General features: G+C 32.9%; 1 protein-coding gene across 1 annotated transcript; it reads right to left on the bottom strand.

Annotated features, from left to right (window-relative positions):
• Window positions 3,878–12,928, bottom strand: LOC109333677 (N-alpha-acetyltransferase MAK3). Its single transcript, XM_019569217.1, has 4 exons — window positions 12,619–12,928; window positions 12,401–12,521; window positions 10,049–10,104; window positions 3,878–4,217 (listed from the first exon to the last, which is right to left on the bottom strand). Exons 1-4 carry the CDS (start codon window positions 12,787–12,789, stop codon window positions 4,038–4,040), a joined length of 528 nt encoding a protein of 175 aa, XP_019424762.1. The 5' UTR covers window positions 12,790–12,928; the 3' UTR covers window positions 3,878–4,037.

The raw sequence follows: 21,658 nt of genomic DNA, 5'->3' as shown, positions 1-21,658 counted from the left end.
ACTAGCTACATCACTTTTTGGAGTCGTTGCTACATTTTTATGCCTAAAAAGTAGAAAACTCTCTTTTATACTCAAATTGAATAAAATAGTTTGTTGGACAAGAGTTCCTCTGCGTTTAATAGTTGATTATGGACCATGGAAGGTATTAGCACCCCCATTCACCCTTATTAAAATGGTACTCTCACGAATTGTGTGGACTTTTATACCATTGCCTTTCAAATAGTAGGGTGCTCCTTTGGCACACATCACTTGGAGGGAGGGAAGAACTTGTTCAAGAAAGCTTACTCCAACTAGTCGCAAGTTGTAAATGTGACAGTAGGCATAGACTTAAACTACACCTTTACATTATCTCTGCATGATGATGGTAATAGGCGAAGGTGAATAAAATCACCAATGGTGCTTTCAATTCGAAGTGCCTCACAAAATTCTAAGAACACATCTACTTGATCATTTAGGTCCTTTAGAGGTTGGTTCTTCCTTTTCGTAGAGAGAATATGAAGTGATATGGTGAAATGCTATGCTTTTATAGTTAGTCTTACAATCCCGAGTGCAACCTTCAAACATGAGGTGCTACATAATCCTTAACGGCCTGTTCTTGTCATGAATAGCCATTGCTTGCATATGTTCACGTCTTTCTCTTGCCTTTTCCTCATGTTGCTGTCTTTTACGAAAAGTCCACTTAGTTTATAAGTCAGTTGCACTTGAAGTCCTAGAACCACTAGTGCTTTGCAAATACTTCAATCAACAACCTATGGATGTTCCAAGAGAAAGCAAAATATAATACAAAGATGTTTGAAATTACAAAAAGACTTGTGCACAATACTGCGAGTGTAAGGTTTTCTGCGCAAGCAATCAAAAGATATTGATCACGGAGAAACTGTAAATACTTTTTAAACTCTCTCTAATTAATTTAAACACTTGGAAAATAGATATGAAATTAAAGAGAAACTAAAATATAAAATAAAGATATGATTAGAAAATTGGCTGACATTAGTTTGGATAAGATATGATAATGAAGCTTAGAGGATTTGGGGAACCACGTTGATATACATGAATCCTAATTAACCAAACTCTTCCATCAAAATTTAACTTATGAAAGTGAGTTAACCCAAATACTAAATAGTGCTCCCTCCAAGGTCACATAATTTATGCCTAACTGGGCCTATCTTCTACTTACGTGACAACGACGTTTATTATTACTTATACTTTGTGGCATTCCAATGTGACACAAGAATGACTAAGACGACTTCCGTGACTTAGAGCCTAAGTTCAATTATTATAGATAAAGTATTTGAGTTCAACTCCTCCTGATCCTTGCTCGATATACTTATGAGATACAAATAAGTTACCAACAATATTACATGAGTAAACATATTAACACCAGTATCATAACACTAGATAGAAGAAAGAACAATTAATTATTCATTATTTATTGTTAAAGTGAATAGCTCTTGCCTAGACATGTCAAAATGGGTGGGCTTAGTCAGGTCGGTCTGCCAAAATCCGAAAATTCAAAAGGCTTGGGGTATTATATTCGGTTTTCTTTATTGAATTCAGATTTTTTAGCCAGGAGTGACTGGGCTATATGAAAATCGGGTTCGAGCCGGACTTACCTGTGCAGATTTGGACTACTCGTTTTTTTCTTTTGTGAGTATTTTGGCTTGGTAGTAAGTCTTAGATGAAAATTATTTTAGAACATAGTGGTGCTATGAACTTATATTAAAAAGTAGATAGTAAATGTCAGTGTTATGAAATTTGATAACAAGTAGATCAATGTTTATAACATAAATATTTATAAATTACATTAATGCTACAAAGTGAAACATTATATTATTCATCTATTTTACAGAATGTCCCTTTAAATACAATAACAAAATAGTATATCAAATCAAATGAGAATAAACATTAAACTATAAAGATTCCACTTTTCCTTTCTTAATAGTGTATTTAATTTATTTTAACTTTTACAACAAAAACATGATAAAGAACATTAACTTTTACAACAAAACAAATTACAACATAATTGTTTATCATGGAGAACTTCATACAACCAAATTTAACTCATACTAGTTAACAATGAAAGCGTTGATAAGCATTTTGCATGCCAAAGCGTTCCAACACTTTCTCAATGTACTTCTTTTGTGATAGAAAAAGTGTCCCCTCTTTTCTATACCTCTGAATCTCCATTCCCAGAATTTTCTTTCCAGCTCCCAAATCCTTCATTTCAAACTCTGAGCTCAATTCAGCATTCAAGTTTCTAATGTCTGACATGTTCTTACATGCGATCAACATGTCATCAACATATAAAAGCAAATATATGAATGACATATTTGCAAGCATCTTGTAGTAGACGCAACTATCATGTTCACTTCTGGAATATCCATTTTCAAGCATGAAGGTGTCAAATCGTCGATCCCATTGTCTGGAAGATTGCTTTAGGCCATATAAAGATTTCTTCAGCAAGCAACATGATCTTTCATCCCTTGAACTTCAAATCCTTCAGGTTGTTTCATGTAGATTTGTTCCTCCAACTCACCATGCAAGAATGTCGTTTTGACATCTAGTTGCTCAAGTTCTATATCAAAGTGAGCTACAATTATAAGTAGGATGCGAATAGAGCTATGTTTTACCACATGAGAGAAAACTTCATTGAAATCAATGCCTTCTCGTTTTGTAAAACCTTTGGCCACTAATCGCGCCTTGAATCTTGCATCTTCAACTCCAGGGATTCCTTCCTTCTTCTTAAAGACCTCAACTCCAGAGATTCCTTCCTTCTTCTTAAAGACCCATTTGCATCCAACAATCTTTTGAGCCTTCGGCCGCTTCACAAGAACCCAAGTATGATTCTTATGAAGAGACTCAATTTGCTCTGCCATGGTAGAAATCCATTTGAAAGCTTCTTTATTGTTGATAGCTTCTTCATATGACTGTGGTTCACAATTACTGATATCATCAACAACATTTAAAGCGTATGACACTAGATCAGCATAGCCATACTTTTCTGAAGGTTAATGACCATACAAATGATCTTCCTACATAAATTAAATAATGATGTTGATATATTATAATGGTGGCTATACTTTGACATATAGAGTTCCTTCTGAACTTGAGTCTATACTTCATTATTAGAATCTAGCATGATATTATTTTTTATAGTGTCCAAATATTTATATATTAAAGTGATCTCACAAATTATTTTGCGTAATAAAGTGAGAGTGTGATAGGAATGAAAGATTTAATAAATAAGTTAAGTTAAAAAATCATATAAATGAACTTGATATCGCATCTTAAATCCAACACGAGGCATTAGATCTAGGCTTAGTTGAATTGGATATAACAAGTGCGTCAAAAAATGTGTACGTTAATATCAAATGATATATATTAAAAAAAATTAAATAGATTAGAATTTAAATATTTTTTTTAATATTATACAGATCAGCCACAACCCACAACTCGCTTAGGGAGGATTTGAGCTATAATTTGATATACATAAATTGAATCTAAGTTTTTTTCTCTAGTCTAACTTTGCCTGTATTCTGTGTAGGCTAACTCAAACTCGTTCAAATAGCCCGTTTTGACAGCTTTAACTCTACCTGACACACAATAAAACTGAACTACATACATCCTATTTATAGGTATAGAACTTGGGTTGAAGCTCAAATTCATAAATAATTGGATAAGAGGAGGGGTCGATCCACGATCATTTCAGGTTAACATAACAAGGCCGTATATCAATTCTGGTCGAACTATTATCTTTTTAAATCTTCAAACAAGGTTGTGGGGCATCTATAGTTTTCTATTTTTATTTGGACGAGACACGCCTCTTTGGTTTGATGAGTGGCTTGATTAAGGACCTTCATCTGAAAAACAAATAATCGACCACAAAGCCACTGAGTTACTTTATAGTCATTTCACCTAAAGGAGTTATTCTACAAAAAAAATATAATGTCAGAATTGATGTGTAATCAATTGTACAGAAATATGTTCCCAAAGGTTTCTTGTTTCGTTTAGAACACACAAGCAACCATGGAATCAAATCATTCTTCAAATGGTGCATCACTGAGATGGTGCAACTCTGGGCGAGGAAATAGTAGCTTCAGACGGAAAGCATCAACTCCATTCAAATAGTAGTGAAAGAGACGCTTCGCCCGAATAAAGCCGAGGCGACTATACAGTGCCAGTGCTCCTTTATTTGTGACTTCCGCTTCCAATGTAACCTGCACAAATGCATAAAGAAGAATATGAGTTACCATAATCCCACCTTTGACTTCATTCAAGCGCTTCCTATTGTAGTCTGACCATGAAGTTTGGCCTCTCCAGTCCAATTTATAGACAGTTCTGGCTTAAGCTATGTGCACATAATTAGTTGATGAAACTCAATAAGGAAAAATATGTGAAACTAAAGAACAAGGATTATAATAAAATGAAAAATATGGCATTCCAAGGGTGTTTCACAAAACAGATCAAAAGATAGAAGGCCAGAATACAAGAAATTACAAATAGTATAATAGGTGAGTAATAAAGGGACACTATAGCACCAATATCGAGGCGTGGCTGAGCGGTGCATGGCCATGACATGACACACGTGCTGCATCGCATTTTGCAGTCACAGCCAGCCACCTTCACCAGCAGCTCAAATTAGGTTTTCTTCAACATTTCTTCCCTCTATTTTTTACAATTTTGCCTCACTTAACTCGCCAAAGTTCTAATCTAAGCTTTTTAAGTCAGCAAATCCTTATTTTGCCTCTTATCTTATAAAATATCTTTTTTACCCTTAACATAAATCAGTAAATCATTGTTTTATCCATACTTAAACTGCCTCTTCCACCAACCTAGACCTTCTTTTCCTTTCACAATTCCAGCGACAAGCCGTTGCGCAGACCTGCCTTCTTCTTCCTCGCACAAGCCCATAACACAAAAAACTACCCTCTTCCTTCAATTTTATTTCAGCAACACCCACCCCCATCTCAACAAGTTCCTAACAGACTATTTCTATTTCACATTCACTGCACTCTGTTTTGACAAGTTCCCAGCACCAACACTTGTTTCATGTAGCCTTCTCTACCCAGACCCACCTTTGTATTGTTGAGTGTGAATGCAAGTATGGATCACATAGATTTTAATGAAGACAAAGTTTGATAAAGACAAACATCAACAATAAAGATTGATGAAGACAAATGTTGTATATCAAGGACAAGCTTGAAGGCATGAACAAATCAACAAACAACAAAGTCAAAAGTCAAGACTCAAGTTCACTCAAGCTAAAGCATTCAAGAAGATCTAGAAGCTAAGCGTTTTTATATCTTTATTAGGTCTTAATATGTTTGCTTAGAAAGAGTCTAGGCATGAACCCTAATGGAAGTCTCACAACCTAAAATTAATCATAACTAAAATGAGACTTACATGCATACATACATGATTTTCATACACATGCATAAATACATGATCATATGATTTTGATGCATTTAAAAAGAGTTTTAAATCATATATCATTCAAAGTCATGCATCATATTTTTACAAATCATGTAGGAGGTTCATATCATACTGAAATATCTTTTCCGAAAACACGTTAATCGATTAAGAGTTATTTTAATCGATTAAGCAATGAAAAATTGGGAACCGTTTAATCGATTCAATATGGGTTTAACTGATTAATGTTAGTTACAGTTTATGGTTTCTTAATTTTAAAGAATCGATAATCGATCACCTGCACCAGAAAATGGAATTGTATATTAACCAAACTTTCTCTATTTTGCACATATAACACACAACATAGAAGATACACAATTTTTAAAAATCACATTGTTCATACACTTTCATATCAAAAGAGAGATTTTCAAGTGTTTTTTCAAAAAGAGAGAAATGGGAGAATCTTTATGAATCCTTAGAAAGATTTTCAAAGAAGCATATTGTCAAATCATGCAATGAAACCTTGCATCTCACATTTCTGTATTCTGAGTTTGTGAGACTTGTAGAAGGATTCTTAGATTTTGTAAGACTGTATATTCAACACACATAGGTGCAACAACTTGTTTAGTTTAGACATTGGCATGAATACATTCTCTTGGTGTGTTTAGTATCACCATTGATAAAAAATTGGTTTGGGAAAATCCTAGCTGCAGTTAGATGGTTACCTTAACTGCTTCATACAAGGGTCTTGAAAAGAAGCAAGAATGGGCTAGAACAGATCGCGAGTAGGTGAAGTATCCGAAAGAGGCGAGAGAAGGTAAAGTCGCATTGCTTGGCTTAGAGTTCAAGAAAGGAGTGCAAGTAGAAGTGTCAAATTGGAAAATGTGTTTGTAAATACATTGGTTTCAATTTCATATTGAAGAAAAATCTCCCGAGATCAGAAGGGGAGGTCGGAATGTAGTTTGCACGTGGACAAGCAAACGAACTAGGATAAAAGATGTGTCTCATTCTTAACCCTTAGCTCTTTACGTTTCCGTATTACTTAATTTACTTAACTTGACATGCATGTTATTCTGAGTTATTTGCATATTCTGTTTTGTGCATTTACTATACTTAATTATCCGTAAGAGTGCATATAAGTTTAGTTAAATCTCGATAATCTTGGAGATCAAAGAAAACTGTTTTCAAAGAACAAGAACTAAATAATCGATTAGGTTCTTGAGATAATCCATTATATGCACAAGTAGTTAATCAATTCAATCATTAGTTAATCGATTAAACACTGCAGAAAATTGTAAAATAATTTTGTTAATCGAGCAACTATAATTGTGTATCACCTATTCACCTCTCTCTAGGTAAAATATACAGCCCTGTGGGATCCAACATTGACTTTTGTTATTACTAACTTACCATTATGCTTCACATTAATGGTCGTTGTGTTTCTAAACTATACATGTTAGTACGAGTATCGGATACGACATATATCTGATGCGTCGATATACATATTCTTGAAAATTACATGATAAAATAAGTTTTGGATATGAACATAAAATATCGCATAAAATGCATAAACCATAATAAACATACAATTATTGTTTTGAATTTAAAAATAGAGAACATAATTCATAGAAATCACTAAATACAAACTAAAAATCATATTATAGAAGATTATTGTTTATAGTCTACAAATATGAATTATACTGATCTTGTTTAATCTTTTATCATCATTATGGTGAAAATCTCTTCTTTCTTCTATATATGCAATAAACATGTTTTGTCCTCTCTCCCTCCAATTCAACTTGATAGATTAAATGTTATATTTCTTTCTTCTACTTTTGATTGTGTGTCATACTTTTCTCTCTCTTAAAATGCTCTTGTATGGTAGTTTCACTAGTATGGGTGTTTGCTGAGGTATCAAAAAAACATTGTAAGGTTCTCATAAAATATCCGAAAACTATTAGATTTATAATTTTTTTTTCAAAATAAATTTCAATACTTTATGGACAGGTATCAATGAAGTATAGGAGAGTATTAACATTGAATTCGTGTCAGATATAGATATGTGAAGGATATTGAAGTATGCTTCATAATGATTAGTATGTGTATCAAAGTTATATTTACTATTTCTTTTGTAAAGGAGGCATCCCACTGTCTGGGATTGACTGTTATGCATTAAATACTCAATAATGCTTATCAGCAAATGAGTCATTTTTATCTGATCTTTGATCCATCTACTAGTATTTATAGGTAAAGGGTCACCAGCATGGAGGTATATGCGAAAAATGAGTCATTCAAGTTATTGGCATGTCCTACATGTAAATGCAAGCATGTATTAATAAACAAATTGTATATACAAACATGTATCACATAAATTTTGATGAGCACAAAGATCGACAACAAATATTGTAAATAAAGATACAAAGACAAAGATCGACAACAAAGGTTGATAAAAACAAAAGAGTGACAACAAAGTTGAGGACAAAAGTTGTATATCAAGGACAAGCTTGAAGACATGAATAAATCAACAAATAACAAAGTCAAAAGTCAAGACTCAAGCTCAAACATTCAAGAAGATCTAGAGGCTAAGTGTTTTTCTATCTTTCTTAGGTCTTAAAATGCTTATGTATAGAGTCTAGGCTAGGTGAACCTTAATTGAAGTCTCACAACGTAAAATTGATCAAAAGTTCATAACTAAAATGAGACTTATATGTATACATACATCATTTACATGCACATGTATAAATACATGAGTATATGATTTTGATACATTAAAAAGAGTTTTAAATCATACATCATTCAAAGTCATGCATCAATTTTTTACAAATAATATAGGAGGTTCATATCACTTTGAAATATCTTTTTCAGAAAACCTTAATCGATTAAGGTGTATTCAATCGATTAAATTATGCAAAATTGCGAACCCACTAATCGATTAAGTATGAGTTTAATCGATTAATGGTAGTTATAGTTTCTGATTTCTTGAATTTTAAAGAATCGATTAGAATAAGTGATAATCGATTATCTGCAGTAGAAAACAGAACTGTATATTAACCCAACTTTTTCCATTTTGCATAATAACACACAAACATTGATTACACATATTTTCGAAAATCACATTGCTCGTACACTTTCATATTCAAAGAGAGATTTTCCTAAGTGTTTTTGAAAAAGAGAGAAAAGGGAGAAAAAGAATCTTTATGAATCTTTAGAGAAAGATTTCCAAGAATTACATTGTCAAATCTTGTGCAAAGAAACCTTGTCTCTCACATTTCTATATTCTGAGTTTGTGAGACTTGTAGAAGGGTTCTTATATTCTGGAAGGGTGTATATTCAGCACATATAGGTACAACAATTTGTTTTGTATAGACGTTGGCATAAACATCTTCTCTTGGTGATTCGTATCACCATGGATAGAGAATTGGTTTGGGAAAATCCTAGCTGCGGTTAGGTTGTGTATCTTCACACTTTACAAAGATCATGGTCGAGAGTTATCAACAGTTGGGGCTATACCATAAGTAGGTGTTGAGTATCCGAAAGAGGCAGGTTGGAGGTAAATCGTGTGGGAGACTCTAGGGCTAAGGGAGCGTTTGTAGAGTGTATTGGACGTGTGTTTTGTAAAATACATTGGTTTCTATAGTGAAGAAAATCATCCGAGATCAGAAGGGGAAGCCTGGATATAGTTTGCACATGGGCAAGCAAACGAACCAGGATAAAAGTCATGTCTCATTCTTCTTTACCCTTAACTTTTTACGTTTCCGTATTACTTGATTTACTTAACTAGACATACATATTATTCTATGTTATTTGCATATTATTCTGTGTTATTTGCATATTATTCTGTGTTATTTGCATATTATGTTTTGTGCATTAACTGTATGTTATCATCTGTAAGAGTGCATACAAGTTCAGATTGAATCTTGGTAATCTTGGAAATCAAAGAAAACTGTTTTTTCAAAGACCAAGAACTGAATAATCGATTAGGTTCTTCAGATAATCGATCATATGCAGAAACAGTTAATCGATTAAATTATTAGTTAATCGATTAAACAGTGAAGAAAATTGTATAATCTTTTTGTTATTCGAGCAACGGTAATTGTGTACCGTACCACCTAATCACCTCACCCCCCTCCTATCTAGGTGAAATACAGAACTTTGTGGGACCCAACACTACAATATAATAAACATATAACACTATCCAAGGAAACTGTCCAACAACAATCACACATACACCCTATTTACCAATTTCAACTTTCTTTTAAAGTTTCTCCACTTTCTCTATTAATCACTATATCAAATTGCAATCAATTAATAATGGCAAAAAAATTGGTTGTGTGTTGAGATTAAAGGTAGAACATAAGCAAAGGAAAGAAAGGAAAAGAAGTGAATGTCAATGAAGGGTGAAAACTACCTCTTCCCAGGGGGTAAAGGAATAAATAAGGGTGACTCGAAATTGGGGAGTGTACCACCTTTATCCCATTTATGGGAAATTTGTTATAGATCTTAGAATACCTATTGCTAAAAGATTTATCTAAGATGTACTTATATAAAAGCATTTGAATCATAGGATAGAAACCATTTATGATAATCATTCCTATGGACCCACAATGTACATAGTTACATTACATACATCCACACATACCTCTTCACAGCCTGATTCCATCATCATCTTGATTGACCTAGTTACAAGTTCTGTAGCTGCAAAGCAACAAATTAAGAAAATGCCATGCCAAACATTAGCAACATACCACTAACATTTTGCTATTGTCTTTAATAATCACATCATAATAAGAGTAACTGCGCAAATATAACAAGAACAATCAAGCCTATAACCTTTACGTGGGATCGGTTACATTACATGCATCAAAAGAGATTATACTACTATTCTATTATAAATCATGTCTATAGACATTAATGACATCTAAATCCTTCTAGACAGTTGAACTTATAATTTTGGATAAATTATACTGACTCCTTAAACTTTGCTACAATGATAATAAAACTCATTACTGTGAAAATATTACACTCCGCGCCTGTTGACTCATTCACTAATGGAGGTGTCCTGGCACAGGGAGAAGAAAATCAGTAGAGCTTTGATTTATGAATTTATCCACACTTAGTTCAATTGTGTTATTCTTAGAAGGAAAAAAATTGAGAACCACAAGTGAGTTTGGTGAAGAACTATTGTTGCCATAAAAATGCAACTGGCTGAGACACTTCCCTTTATCCCATGAATACCTTCCTACATAAATCTTCCGCCCACAGCTGACCCTGCAAAGCCACAACCACTTAACATTGCTAACAATCACACTCCACAAGGACCCACCTTTTACTAATTGCAGCCCGAGGCAAAAACAAATTCACCATTTTAGCATAAATAAACACATCTAAAATGGGTCTGCAAACGTACCCTCCCAAAACAAGAGTAACGAAGGTAACTACATAATTTTCTAAGCAATTTACATGAGGTTAGAGTGAAAGATCTAGAGATAGAGAGAATGGATGGCATGGAAGAAGGGGAAGAAATTTGTGAGAAGGCAGAGCTGCAATTGAAGAAGTGTGCAGTGTGAATGCCATAATTGGAGAAGAGGAAGCAGTACTGCTGGCATGTGCTAATATGCAAATAGTTTTTTACTATTTTTGTCTTTTATTCACAATTCATACCACTGTGTATGGTTTGGTTACAAAGGATAAGTTTCATAATCTGATACATTTGGCTTGACTATGGCTGTGTTGGGGCCAGACCTTGTGAATGTTTTCATTTATATTGTTTCCCAAATGATACTTTGCACAAGCTCTCTGTATTTGAAGTGTAATCTTTATCTATTCTGAAAAGGTATAGTTTGCTTTCTCTCGATTGCACTTTTTTTTTTTCCTTTTTTCAAGGCAAAAAATGTAACTTGCAAATATATGAACTTGGGTTGGTAAATTATGCTTAATTAGAAGGACAACTTGACAGGATAGTTAGTCCATTGGGGTGGGTGATATTTTTTTAAGAAAAATGGAGCTGAGTTTAATATCCTCAAACTTGAAGGGAGTGAGTGTGATTTACTCTAATATTTCTTGGTCTCCCTCCCCCTCGGTCTCTAGTGATTGGGCTACATTATGTATGATCTACTCTCCCTAATAGGGCGCTTCTAATGGATATACCAAAACCCACCTTAGGCAAGATTCTACTACGTTCTCTATAATAGATGCTATCCAACTCTCTCTAATGCATTCATATCTAAACCTAATTTTGTCTAGTATGTCCATTTACACAAGGCAGATTTTAAATTGCTGCCAATATTGCAATTTTTAAATTACAATATTGCTGCCAATATTACAACTTTGGCCATTTTCTAGCTACTTTCCGCAATTGAGGTGAAGACATTATACCCGCTACCACACTTCAAAACTATGAACACGGGACTTTCATATTTGCTATCTTGAATTTATTTTCTGGTTGACATTTTACCAACGAAACAACATAAAACATTGGATTTCTTGGAGAATGACAGTATGACGCTACTGGTCAATTTGGTCATTGAGATTACAAAAACTTCAATTTGGACATTGAGATTACAAAAACTTCAATTTGGTTCTACACTTCGCAAAAAATCAGTCCAATTTGGTCCCTGTGAGAACCTTTAATCTTTTGTCACGGACCAAATTGATGATTTATTCTTTTTTTTTCATTAAGCATGAATAACACTTTCCAGTGTTTTAAATTCCGGTTGCTGTCGTGATTGTGATAACGATTGTGGTAACTGCAATTACGGTCATTGCGATGTGAATTATTTTGTGGTTAAAAAAATATTTTTGAATCCGATGCGGTTTTCAATGCAGTTGCATTGCGGCCGGATGCGCCCGTGTTATTGTGATTTGGAGTCACACATGACACCGCCGCGATGTATATGCGGTCTGCAATTTAAACCACTAACACTTTCTATGACATATAAAATCGGCGCATGATGGAAAGGAAAAAACAAAGGCATAATAACAAGTGAATTACCAATGCCTTTTCCTCTGTAGGAATTGATTACAACCAGCATTGCAATGTACCCTCTGAAAGTGTTACGATGTTCTCCCATCTTACAAACCACCGTGCCTACACATTTACCGTTGTGGAACGCCTAAAACAAAACACAGAAATTGTTTTCCGAAATTAAATTGCTGAAGATGAAATTGAAAAAATTAAAAGAAAAAGTGGAAAGTTAAAAGTAATGGGACCAGGAAAGAAAGCTGAGGCCAGAGATAGACGAAGTAACGGTACGTGAAGATAGAGTACGGTTCGCTGAGCTCTTGATCGACGAGGTTCATGATAAGTGGGAGGTGATGCTCGCCACCATAAGTCACGTACTCAATTTCCGAAGCATCGATTTCTTTGGTCGTTGTTTCCATTGTGGTGCTCGCTTTGTTCCTCCTTGGCTCCTAATGTTTCGGTTTCTTGTTTGCTGAGAGTTGCACAAAGCTCGGGTTGGTTAGCTTCAAGCGTGAAAATAAATGGGTTTTGGGTTATTCGATGTTTGGGGATGGAAATGGAGGTATCGATATGGGTCCTGTCACTAAACACAGTCCTAACCACATGGGCCAGACTTGACCTCTTAAATTGGGCTGGCCCAATCCATCCTACATTTTCAGCTCTAAATTAAGCATAGAGTATAAAGTATCTAATGATGTAAGGAAATAAATTTATCTCTTCGACTAGTTAAACTTTGACACTTGTCTTTAATATAATTAATTCTTCAATTAAAAACTCTCAATTTAATTGTGTATATAGAAGAAGATAATAGCCTTTGGTCTTCATTTCTTCTGGTCTTAGGAAAAAAAATGAAGAGTTAGGCAAGGAAAACAAATATAAAAAAAGACACAAACAAATGAAGAACAATGGTCGGCAACCACAAAATTCAATTCCTTTTCCTATGCCTCGTGGGTCAAATCATATTTTTTTTTTTTGTCAGCAATGAACTTTACTAAAAAATGAAAAATAAAAACTAGAGAATAAATGGTAATCATATCCACAAACATAAAATTAGCTAATGGGTCAAATCATGGCCACGGGAGACACAATACCCACATAGATTTAAAGATAAGGCCTCATCCATTACACATTCAATTTTATATTTGAAAATAACCCTCAAATCAACAACATCTCACTATTGCATAGAAAATGTCATTATATTATTTATTATCCTTTAACAAAAATGAACCCCCAACTTGGTGCACACATTGAGAAAAATGAACTCCCAACTTTATGTAACTTAATGAGATGGGTTTTATGTAAAGCTGTGGTTTGGAAATTGAGTGAATGAAATGGGGGAAGGTGGTTATCCTCCATTTAAAACACAATGAAGTTAAAAAAATTAAATTTAAGAATTTATTGACTGAAAGATAAATGTCAAAGTTTAACTAGTTGAAGAGTTAAATTTATCTCCTTATAACAAGAAATATTTTATACTCTTAAATATAATGTTATAGATTTGATTTTTGTCTTCTATATTATCAATGTAGCTCATTCATTTCTCAGAATATTTCTATCATCTATCTTTCCACTCACCACAACCTTCCTACACGTGTTTTTCAAGTGAGTTGGATAAACTCTCTTAATTGTGCCTAACCTGGAAAAAGTTCAATTCATAACATTCTCCATCAAATACTAGTTAAATATAGAAATTATGTCTTTAATCCAATTCAATAATCATTTCTACTTTTATCGAGAATAATATACTAGGACTTTACTTAATTAGCTATATATTCTTCAAGAGTGAGACTTGTTCACCAAGACCAATTTCAATTCGTATTTCCATCCTACTTTGAGATTATCTTCATCATTAAGACCATGATATAACACAAGAACAAGATCACAAGGGTTTGGAATAAGTTTTCAATCACCTTTGATGTTTTGGTTAATTACTTAAACTTCATGTTGCCTATTTTACTCATCCCTTACTTGTCAAGTCTTTGAGCATCATCAATATTATAAACCCACAACCACTAACTAATTAATGGGGATAAGTTCGTAACTTGATTCATACACACATGTAGTTTTCAAAAGGAAGTAAATGAGTATATATCTTTTAAATTAAAAAACAAATATTTTCTTTTAGAGTAATTACTCATTTCAGTTCATGAAGTTTTTTATGACCAACTTAGTCCATAATAAATTTAAATTATCATTTTAGTTCCCAAATTTTAAAATATAGAATCACATTAGTCCTTTCATCTTTAGTCATTTGTTAACATTAATAGTGTCGATCACATGACACATTAAGTGTTAATGTGACAACACTTGTATAATCTTTGCTAAAATTTTGTACAACTCATCAACATGATGTCATTTCCCTTTATTTTTTAGATATTTTAATAAAAATGACATCGTTTTATTTTAAATTTTTAGAAAATAAACATTTACAAAACAACATTATTTTGTATTATTTTTTTTATTTTAGAAAATACATGTCCTTCTTCTTCCCCATAAACATTGTGACCGAAGAGTCATGTCATATGAAGAGTGTGGACATGGCTCTTCTGTTGCATTGTTTATGGAGAAGAAGATGATGTAGAGGAAGAAAAACCTATATTTTTTGCAAAGAAAATGCTTATTATTTTTAAAAAATTAAAATACAATGATGTCGTCATGTTTCGCAATATCGAAAAAAATAAAGGGAAACGACGTCGTATTGATGAGTTGTACAAAATTCCAACAATGATTGCACGGGTGTGGCCACTTTAGCACTTAATGTGCTACATGATCAACTTTGTTAACATTAACAGAGTTAAAGACAAAAGGACTAACTTGAGTCTACATATCAAATATTGAGAACCAAAATAGTAATTTAAGTTTACTAGGGATTAAGTTGGTGCTCACGAAAAAACTTCAACAACTGAAATATGTCATTACTCTCTCTTTAAAAATAAAGCTTATAACATCAATTTCCCTTCAAACATAAACTAACAAATTAATTTAAGTATAATATTTACTTCTCTCACAAAAATCAAATTACACCATAGAACTCCAGAAACCCTTTTTGTTTCTAGAATGTATTTTTTCCTACACACCACAAGGGTGGTACCATGTATTCAATGTTTTATGAACTAAGGAACAATGAAAGGTAGAAACATAATCTTCAACTCACGCGACAAAGGAGAGCCAAGGTTTTTGTGTGACAAGAGAAAATAGAAGAGTTTTTTTTCTTTAGAAAATGAGTATGTGCAGTGTTCTTTGGTCTTGAGAAAGTGGATGTAGATGGTAGAAATCTGCTAGAATATTTTAGTATAGCCTGAGTACGCTTGAGCCTATCGGGGGATGTACTTGAAAATGTTCTCCGAAGATCAAGTCAGTATATGACAAAGATATGTAGAATATCATAAAATAGTTAATAATAGATAGAATGAAGAGTAAGTAAGTAAGTTCAAAAGGTTAAGTAAACTTCCTCAAAGGGAAATGCGCTATTTATAGTGGAGAAGTGAGAAGCCTATTCTTTTGTAGATGCTACAGAGGTGGTCGATCAAATGGCATGTCAGGCCTATCCCAGACAAGCGAATGTTGCTTTTCCCATCTTAGGTGGCTTTAGTAGATCCGTACTCTATGGATAGTTGACTTTCACTCATATTGGTATGTGTCGTTATGTTATTGGTCCATTCTATCTGCTATTCAGAGGTACAATAGGGTGTAGGTAGCATGCGACATGTAGCAAATGTCTGTGTCATGCAGGCGAAGTAGCACTAAAGGGTCAAAAGTGGTTATATACTATCTTGTCGCTTCTACCTAATCGATAACTAATGGCTCGGGTTGCCCAAATGAGACGTGAGAATGCTCGGTCATGATGTGTATGCCGGAATCGGGATGAAATTGTTGCCCCTAGCCTTTCAGTATGGTTGGTAGGCCAGACATGCTGGTAGACCCATTGTTTGTTCTGGTGGTAAGAACTTCCAAGTGTATGGCCAAGCGTGGGAAACAACCTCTCAGTTTCTTTTTGAATATATTGTTTGTATATGCAACAATCCTCTTGATTACTTGTTCTTCAATTTTGTGCCACCTGGTAAACTGGGTAAGCTTCGGGGTTTGTACCATTTCTACAATGGTGACGTCTTGCGAGCGTGACATGTCCCTCGTCTTTTTGACTTTTGGATTAAATGAGTCGTATTTTGAAAGCAAATGTGCATTTCATATATTTGATGAAGGCAAAACATGAAGATATGGATAAAATTAAATCAACAACAACATTGAAGACTCAAATTCAAGCGTGAAGAGGATCAACAAAAGCTTAAGAGTAATTTTCATTTCCTTAGGTCCTAAGATGTTTTGAATGGGTATAGTCTAGGAAAGATGAACCAAATGAAAATCTCACAAATTAGGATGACGATTATGACGTATATGAGATTAATATTCATACATGACTACATGATGTTGGGTAATAAGGGCTCTATCACACCTAAGGGTCAATATGTGGTTCGGCTTATAATTAAAACTTCTCGATTATGAAAATTATTCACTGATTTTCACTAGTTTTAATTGAATAAAGATCATTTAATCAATTAACAAAATTCTCTAGTTAATCGATTAAGAATAGACTTAACCGGTTAAGTCAATTAGTTTTCTCAAAAATCTTTTTTTCTTGACACAATGAAATGCAGTGATGAAACTGTTATTACATGCACTTTAATAGTTCAATTAATACGATTAATCATGCAATCACACTTATGCAACAATCCTAATATGAAATCACTTCAATGTATGATAAATTGATAATTGTGTAAACGTAAAAGAGTAGGGATAAGAGAAATTGACACAATCAATTTTATTATGGTTCGATTGCCAACCATTGCAATCTACATCTTGTCCTCCCCTTTTGATTTGGGAGATTTGATTTCACTATGAGGGAATTGAATGTCTTTACAAATAATCTACCACCAAGAATGTGTTGGACCTAGATTCTAATGGATACCTCACCACTTATAGCTTAGGAATTATAATAATTCTTCTATGGTGATACCTCACACCTTAAGAGATGAATTACAACGCAATCGTTCTTTTTTTGTATACAGAAATCTTGCACCTTTTCTTGTGATAACATACGCTCAATTTAGAATATAATCCTTCTTGATAAATCTCACAATCTCATAATATAAAGATGAATGATTATGAGATGCAAAGGTTTTAAGAAAGTTTGATATGATGAATGCTTGAATTTCTCTCTTCAAAGATTCTTGAAATTTCTCTTACCTTTTGTCAAAAGCATCTTGCTCACTTTTTCAGAAAACTTTTTGTTTGATCTTGATTTTTTTTGTGATTTCATGTGTTTATTCGTGGGAATGGTTAGTTAAAATAACATTCAGTTTCAATTTGTTTATGTTATATTAATCAATTATGTTGAGACTTAATCGATTAACATTCTTTAAAAATCCAAGATTTCAAAATTGAAACTAACTTAATCGATTAACCATGTACTTAATTGATTAACGGGTTTCCCATTTGCAAAGATTTAATCGATTAACTATAACCTTAATCGATTAATTATTTTCTGAAAAACACTTAGTAAATATGTTATGAACCTCTATCATGATGTACTAATGTATGATGCATGATTTTAAAATGATATAAGTTCAACCTTGTTTAACACTTCAAAATCATGAAATCATGCATGAACGTTAATGCACATTAAACAAGGTTAAACTTATTACATTTCAAATCATGCATCATACATTTCTAAATCATGTTAGAGGTTCATAGCATATCAATTAAGTGTTTTTCATAAAATAGTTAATCGATTAAGTTAATAGTTAATCGATTAAGTCTTGGCAAAATAGGAAACTCGTTAATCGATTAAGTTTATAGTTAATCGAATAAGTCAGTGTTAGTTTTGAAATCTTGAATTTTTAAAGAACGTTAATCGATTAAGAATCTATATAATCGATTAAACTAACATAAAACTTATTGAAAATGAAGGTTATTATAATCAACAATTTCCATGAGTAATAGACACATTTTTCGAGATCAAACCATATATTTTATGAAAAAAAAGAGCTAGATACTTTGAAACATAAAGAGTTTTTCATGAATCTTTGATAAGTGACATTCAAGCATTCATATCACATCAAAATTTTCTTTGAACCTTTGCATCTCTTGATCATACATCATTGATAATTGCCAAAATGTACTACTTTTCTATCACTTATTATGGCACTTATCTTAATTAATCATGTTTAAAAAGTATCACCTCTTGTCCAAGTCCTTTCTGAATTTTGTAGGAAAAAGTATCAACATGAAATACATAAAATGATAGCCAAGATCACAAGCCACAAGCACAAAAAGAATTAATGAAAACAAATAAGCCAAGCGTGACGTTCTATGCGCTTAACTTGTTTGCTGAAAAAGATTGCTTCGACTTGAAGAAAGGAAGCTTACCTTGCCTTGAAGAAATCAAGCTAGGCGTGCTAAGAAATTAGCCAAGCTTAACTTGCCTTGAAAGAATCATGCTAGGCGTGCCAAGCAACCATGCAAGCTTAACTTAAGAAGAAAGGAAACCAAGTTAAGCATGACTTTATGTATGACACATGCAAAGACAAGTCAAGTAGGAGGTGTCACCATGCATGAGATGCTAGTTGGCTAGGTGTGTAAGCTACTTGGTCTAGCCCACAATAGGCTAGACTAGCTAGGAGAAGGCTAAGTGGTTGGCCAATATCTTAGCACATGGGAAAACCACCCAAATAAAGCATGGTAGGCATTAGCACCAAACACCAAGATAGGAGCCCACCTCATTGTCTATAAAAAGGAGACCTTGTCTCCACACTTTTATATCATTGTACATGCCATTCATACATTATACATACCATTTTCTGTTCTCATATTTCTCAGGCTATTTTTAGAGTGTTCTTTCATAGAAATTTAGAGAGAATGGTGTTGGCAAATTATGTAGAAAAACTTGATTTTGTATAATCATTTATAACCAAAAGCGTCCAATCTTTGGATGCCTAAGCCCCTAAAAGGTTTGGACTATGGTGTAATTTCTTAAACTCCTTTGTATCTTCTTTGATTCATTTATACAATTTATTACTTTGGTTATATTGATCCTTTAAGAAGTTCTTAATATAGTTTTAGCTTAATCACCTAAAACTTGATTCAAAGATCCAAAATACTTTTTCTTGAAGTGTTAACAAGTGAACTAAAAAGTAGAACATACACCTTAGTTCACTTACCAGATTAACATCTATTTTAAGGAACTTGTATTCAAGGCTAATCAATGTTAATAAATCTGACGTAGGATGTGACAACCTACTCGGATGAGTGATAGTTAACTATTGATTAGTACATTATGCAAGGTTTGGAAATCATCATTTCTAGGTCGAGACACTGGGAGGAAAGTTAAGAACCTGGTGTGTGGTTTAACCAAGGTATAACACATAACTTGCATAAAGTATCGTGTTAATGTTATTCAAGAAATCACTCCATCCTTCTAACCATATTCTTCTCTTGAATTTATAAGTACGTAGTTTCTTTACTTTTTTATGTTTATCACCATTATAAAATTACTAAAACAACTTATTATAAACTCTTGCTATTGATAAAAGATACATAATATGATTACATTTCTATTAAGCAATTCTCTATGGTACGACATAACCATATACTACAATTAAATCTTAAACGGGATTTAAGAGTAAATATAGTCAAAGTCTTATTATAATTGTTTTTTTGAAATAAAAATCCAATTACATAAGTTCAATCCAATTCATGGATTGCAACTATGTCAAGAGTGATGTAGACTATTTCATAAGTACAATCTAAGTCATAGATTGCAACTATATTAAAAGTGTAATGTACATATTGTTAGTATTTAACATGCTAACAACTAACATGCTAACATCCTAACAATACTAACACACTAACAATTCTTTCTTTTTTATTCTTTTATTTTATCACCATCCCTCTACACTTACTCTTATGATGACCAACCAAACCTTTCAACAAAACGTTGTCGTTGCCAGGAAAACATTGTTCAAGTGAGTTAAACCTTTCAACAAAATGACACCATTGTCGGGGAATTGTGAATTAATAAAAATTTATACTTACATCTTTAATCACTAGTAATTGAAAATACAATTTTCTTTCACTTTTGTATAAATTTATTTTGCTATTTGTACATCCTTTATTTTATTTTTCTGTTTTGTACATCTAAAAATTACAAAATACAAAAAGAAAGAAAAAGTTGGAACTAGTGGAGTAAACCAACTAATTAAGAAACCTATGTTGTTGCTATAAAATTTATAGGCAGTGTGGAGGTACCCCTCATCAACCTTTTCAAAAGAACAAAATAAAGAGGGATTGAAGTGAACAATGATAAGGGGTTGGAATTTCAAAAGAAAAGAAGGGAACCTACTTTAATCCTTGAAAGTTAAGTATTCACCATGCAATTTTAATGAACATGTTTTATTTTGTGATATTTTAACCAATATCTCCACAAACATGTCTTAGTTGATGATTTTTAAGTTGTGCAATAAATTTTTAAACGAATAGCATGCTTGCTGAATATATGCCTAATATAATTTTTTCTACACTTGAGAACTCCTAAAAAAGTGTTGTTATTTGGTTTACCAAGTTGTTGTTTGGTTTATCATATAACCAAATGAATTCATAAATTTCTGATTGGATTCATATGTTCTTGTTTGGTTTGAGAATATGATATTTAGATGTCCATAAAATGCTGTTTTGATTTCCATATTATCATTGGACTTGTAAAATGCTTAACTAAATTTCTAAACATCGTTTTCATGAACAATACTTGTTGTTTGATTGGAATTTCTGTCAAGCAAATTTTATTCATGAACATAATGTATTAGACATAGATAAATTCATGTAAATTTTCAGACTAATCTCAAAGATATAGATATTGCAAGTTCTAATGATTTATAGGAAAACAAGTCCAAAATCACCAAATAAACATATGAGGAGTTGGCTCTAAAAGGCACTACTATCTTGGAGAGGATACTACAACTAAAGGATAATGAAATTTTTTATTCTCCTAATGTGTATGGATCACACCCAAACTGTGTGAATGCATATGCAAACTCTTGATCAACAATGAATAACATGCGTCAAGTTATTGACATTAAACGAGCGCTTCCTGGGAGGCAACCCAATGTTGGTTAGTTTTTAGTTTTCTGTTTCTATTTATTTTATATGTCATATGCATCAAACATCTCCATAATATCAATTTGGCTTGAGGACAAGCCACAAAATTAAGAGGGGGATATGTTTATGTTTGATGCA

The sequence above is a fragment of the Lupinus angustifolius genome, chromosome LG19 (genome assembly GCF_001865875.1).
Source record: "Lupinus angustifolius cultivar Tanjil chromosome LG19, LupAngTanjil_v1.0, whole genome shotgun sequence".
NCBI lineage: Eukaryota > Viridiplantae > Streptophyta > Magnoliopsida > Fabales > Fabaceae > Lupinus > Lupinus angustifolius.
The sequence above is the reverse complement of the archived record's forward strand: the minus strand, read 5'-3'. Positions and strand labels throughout refer to the sequence as shown.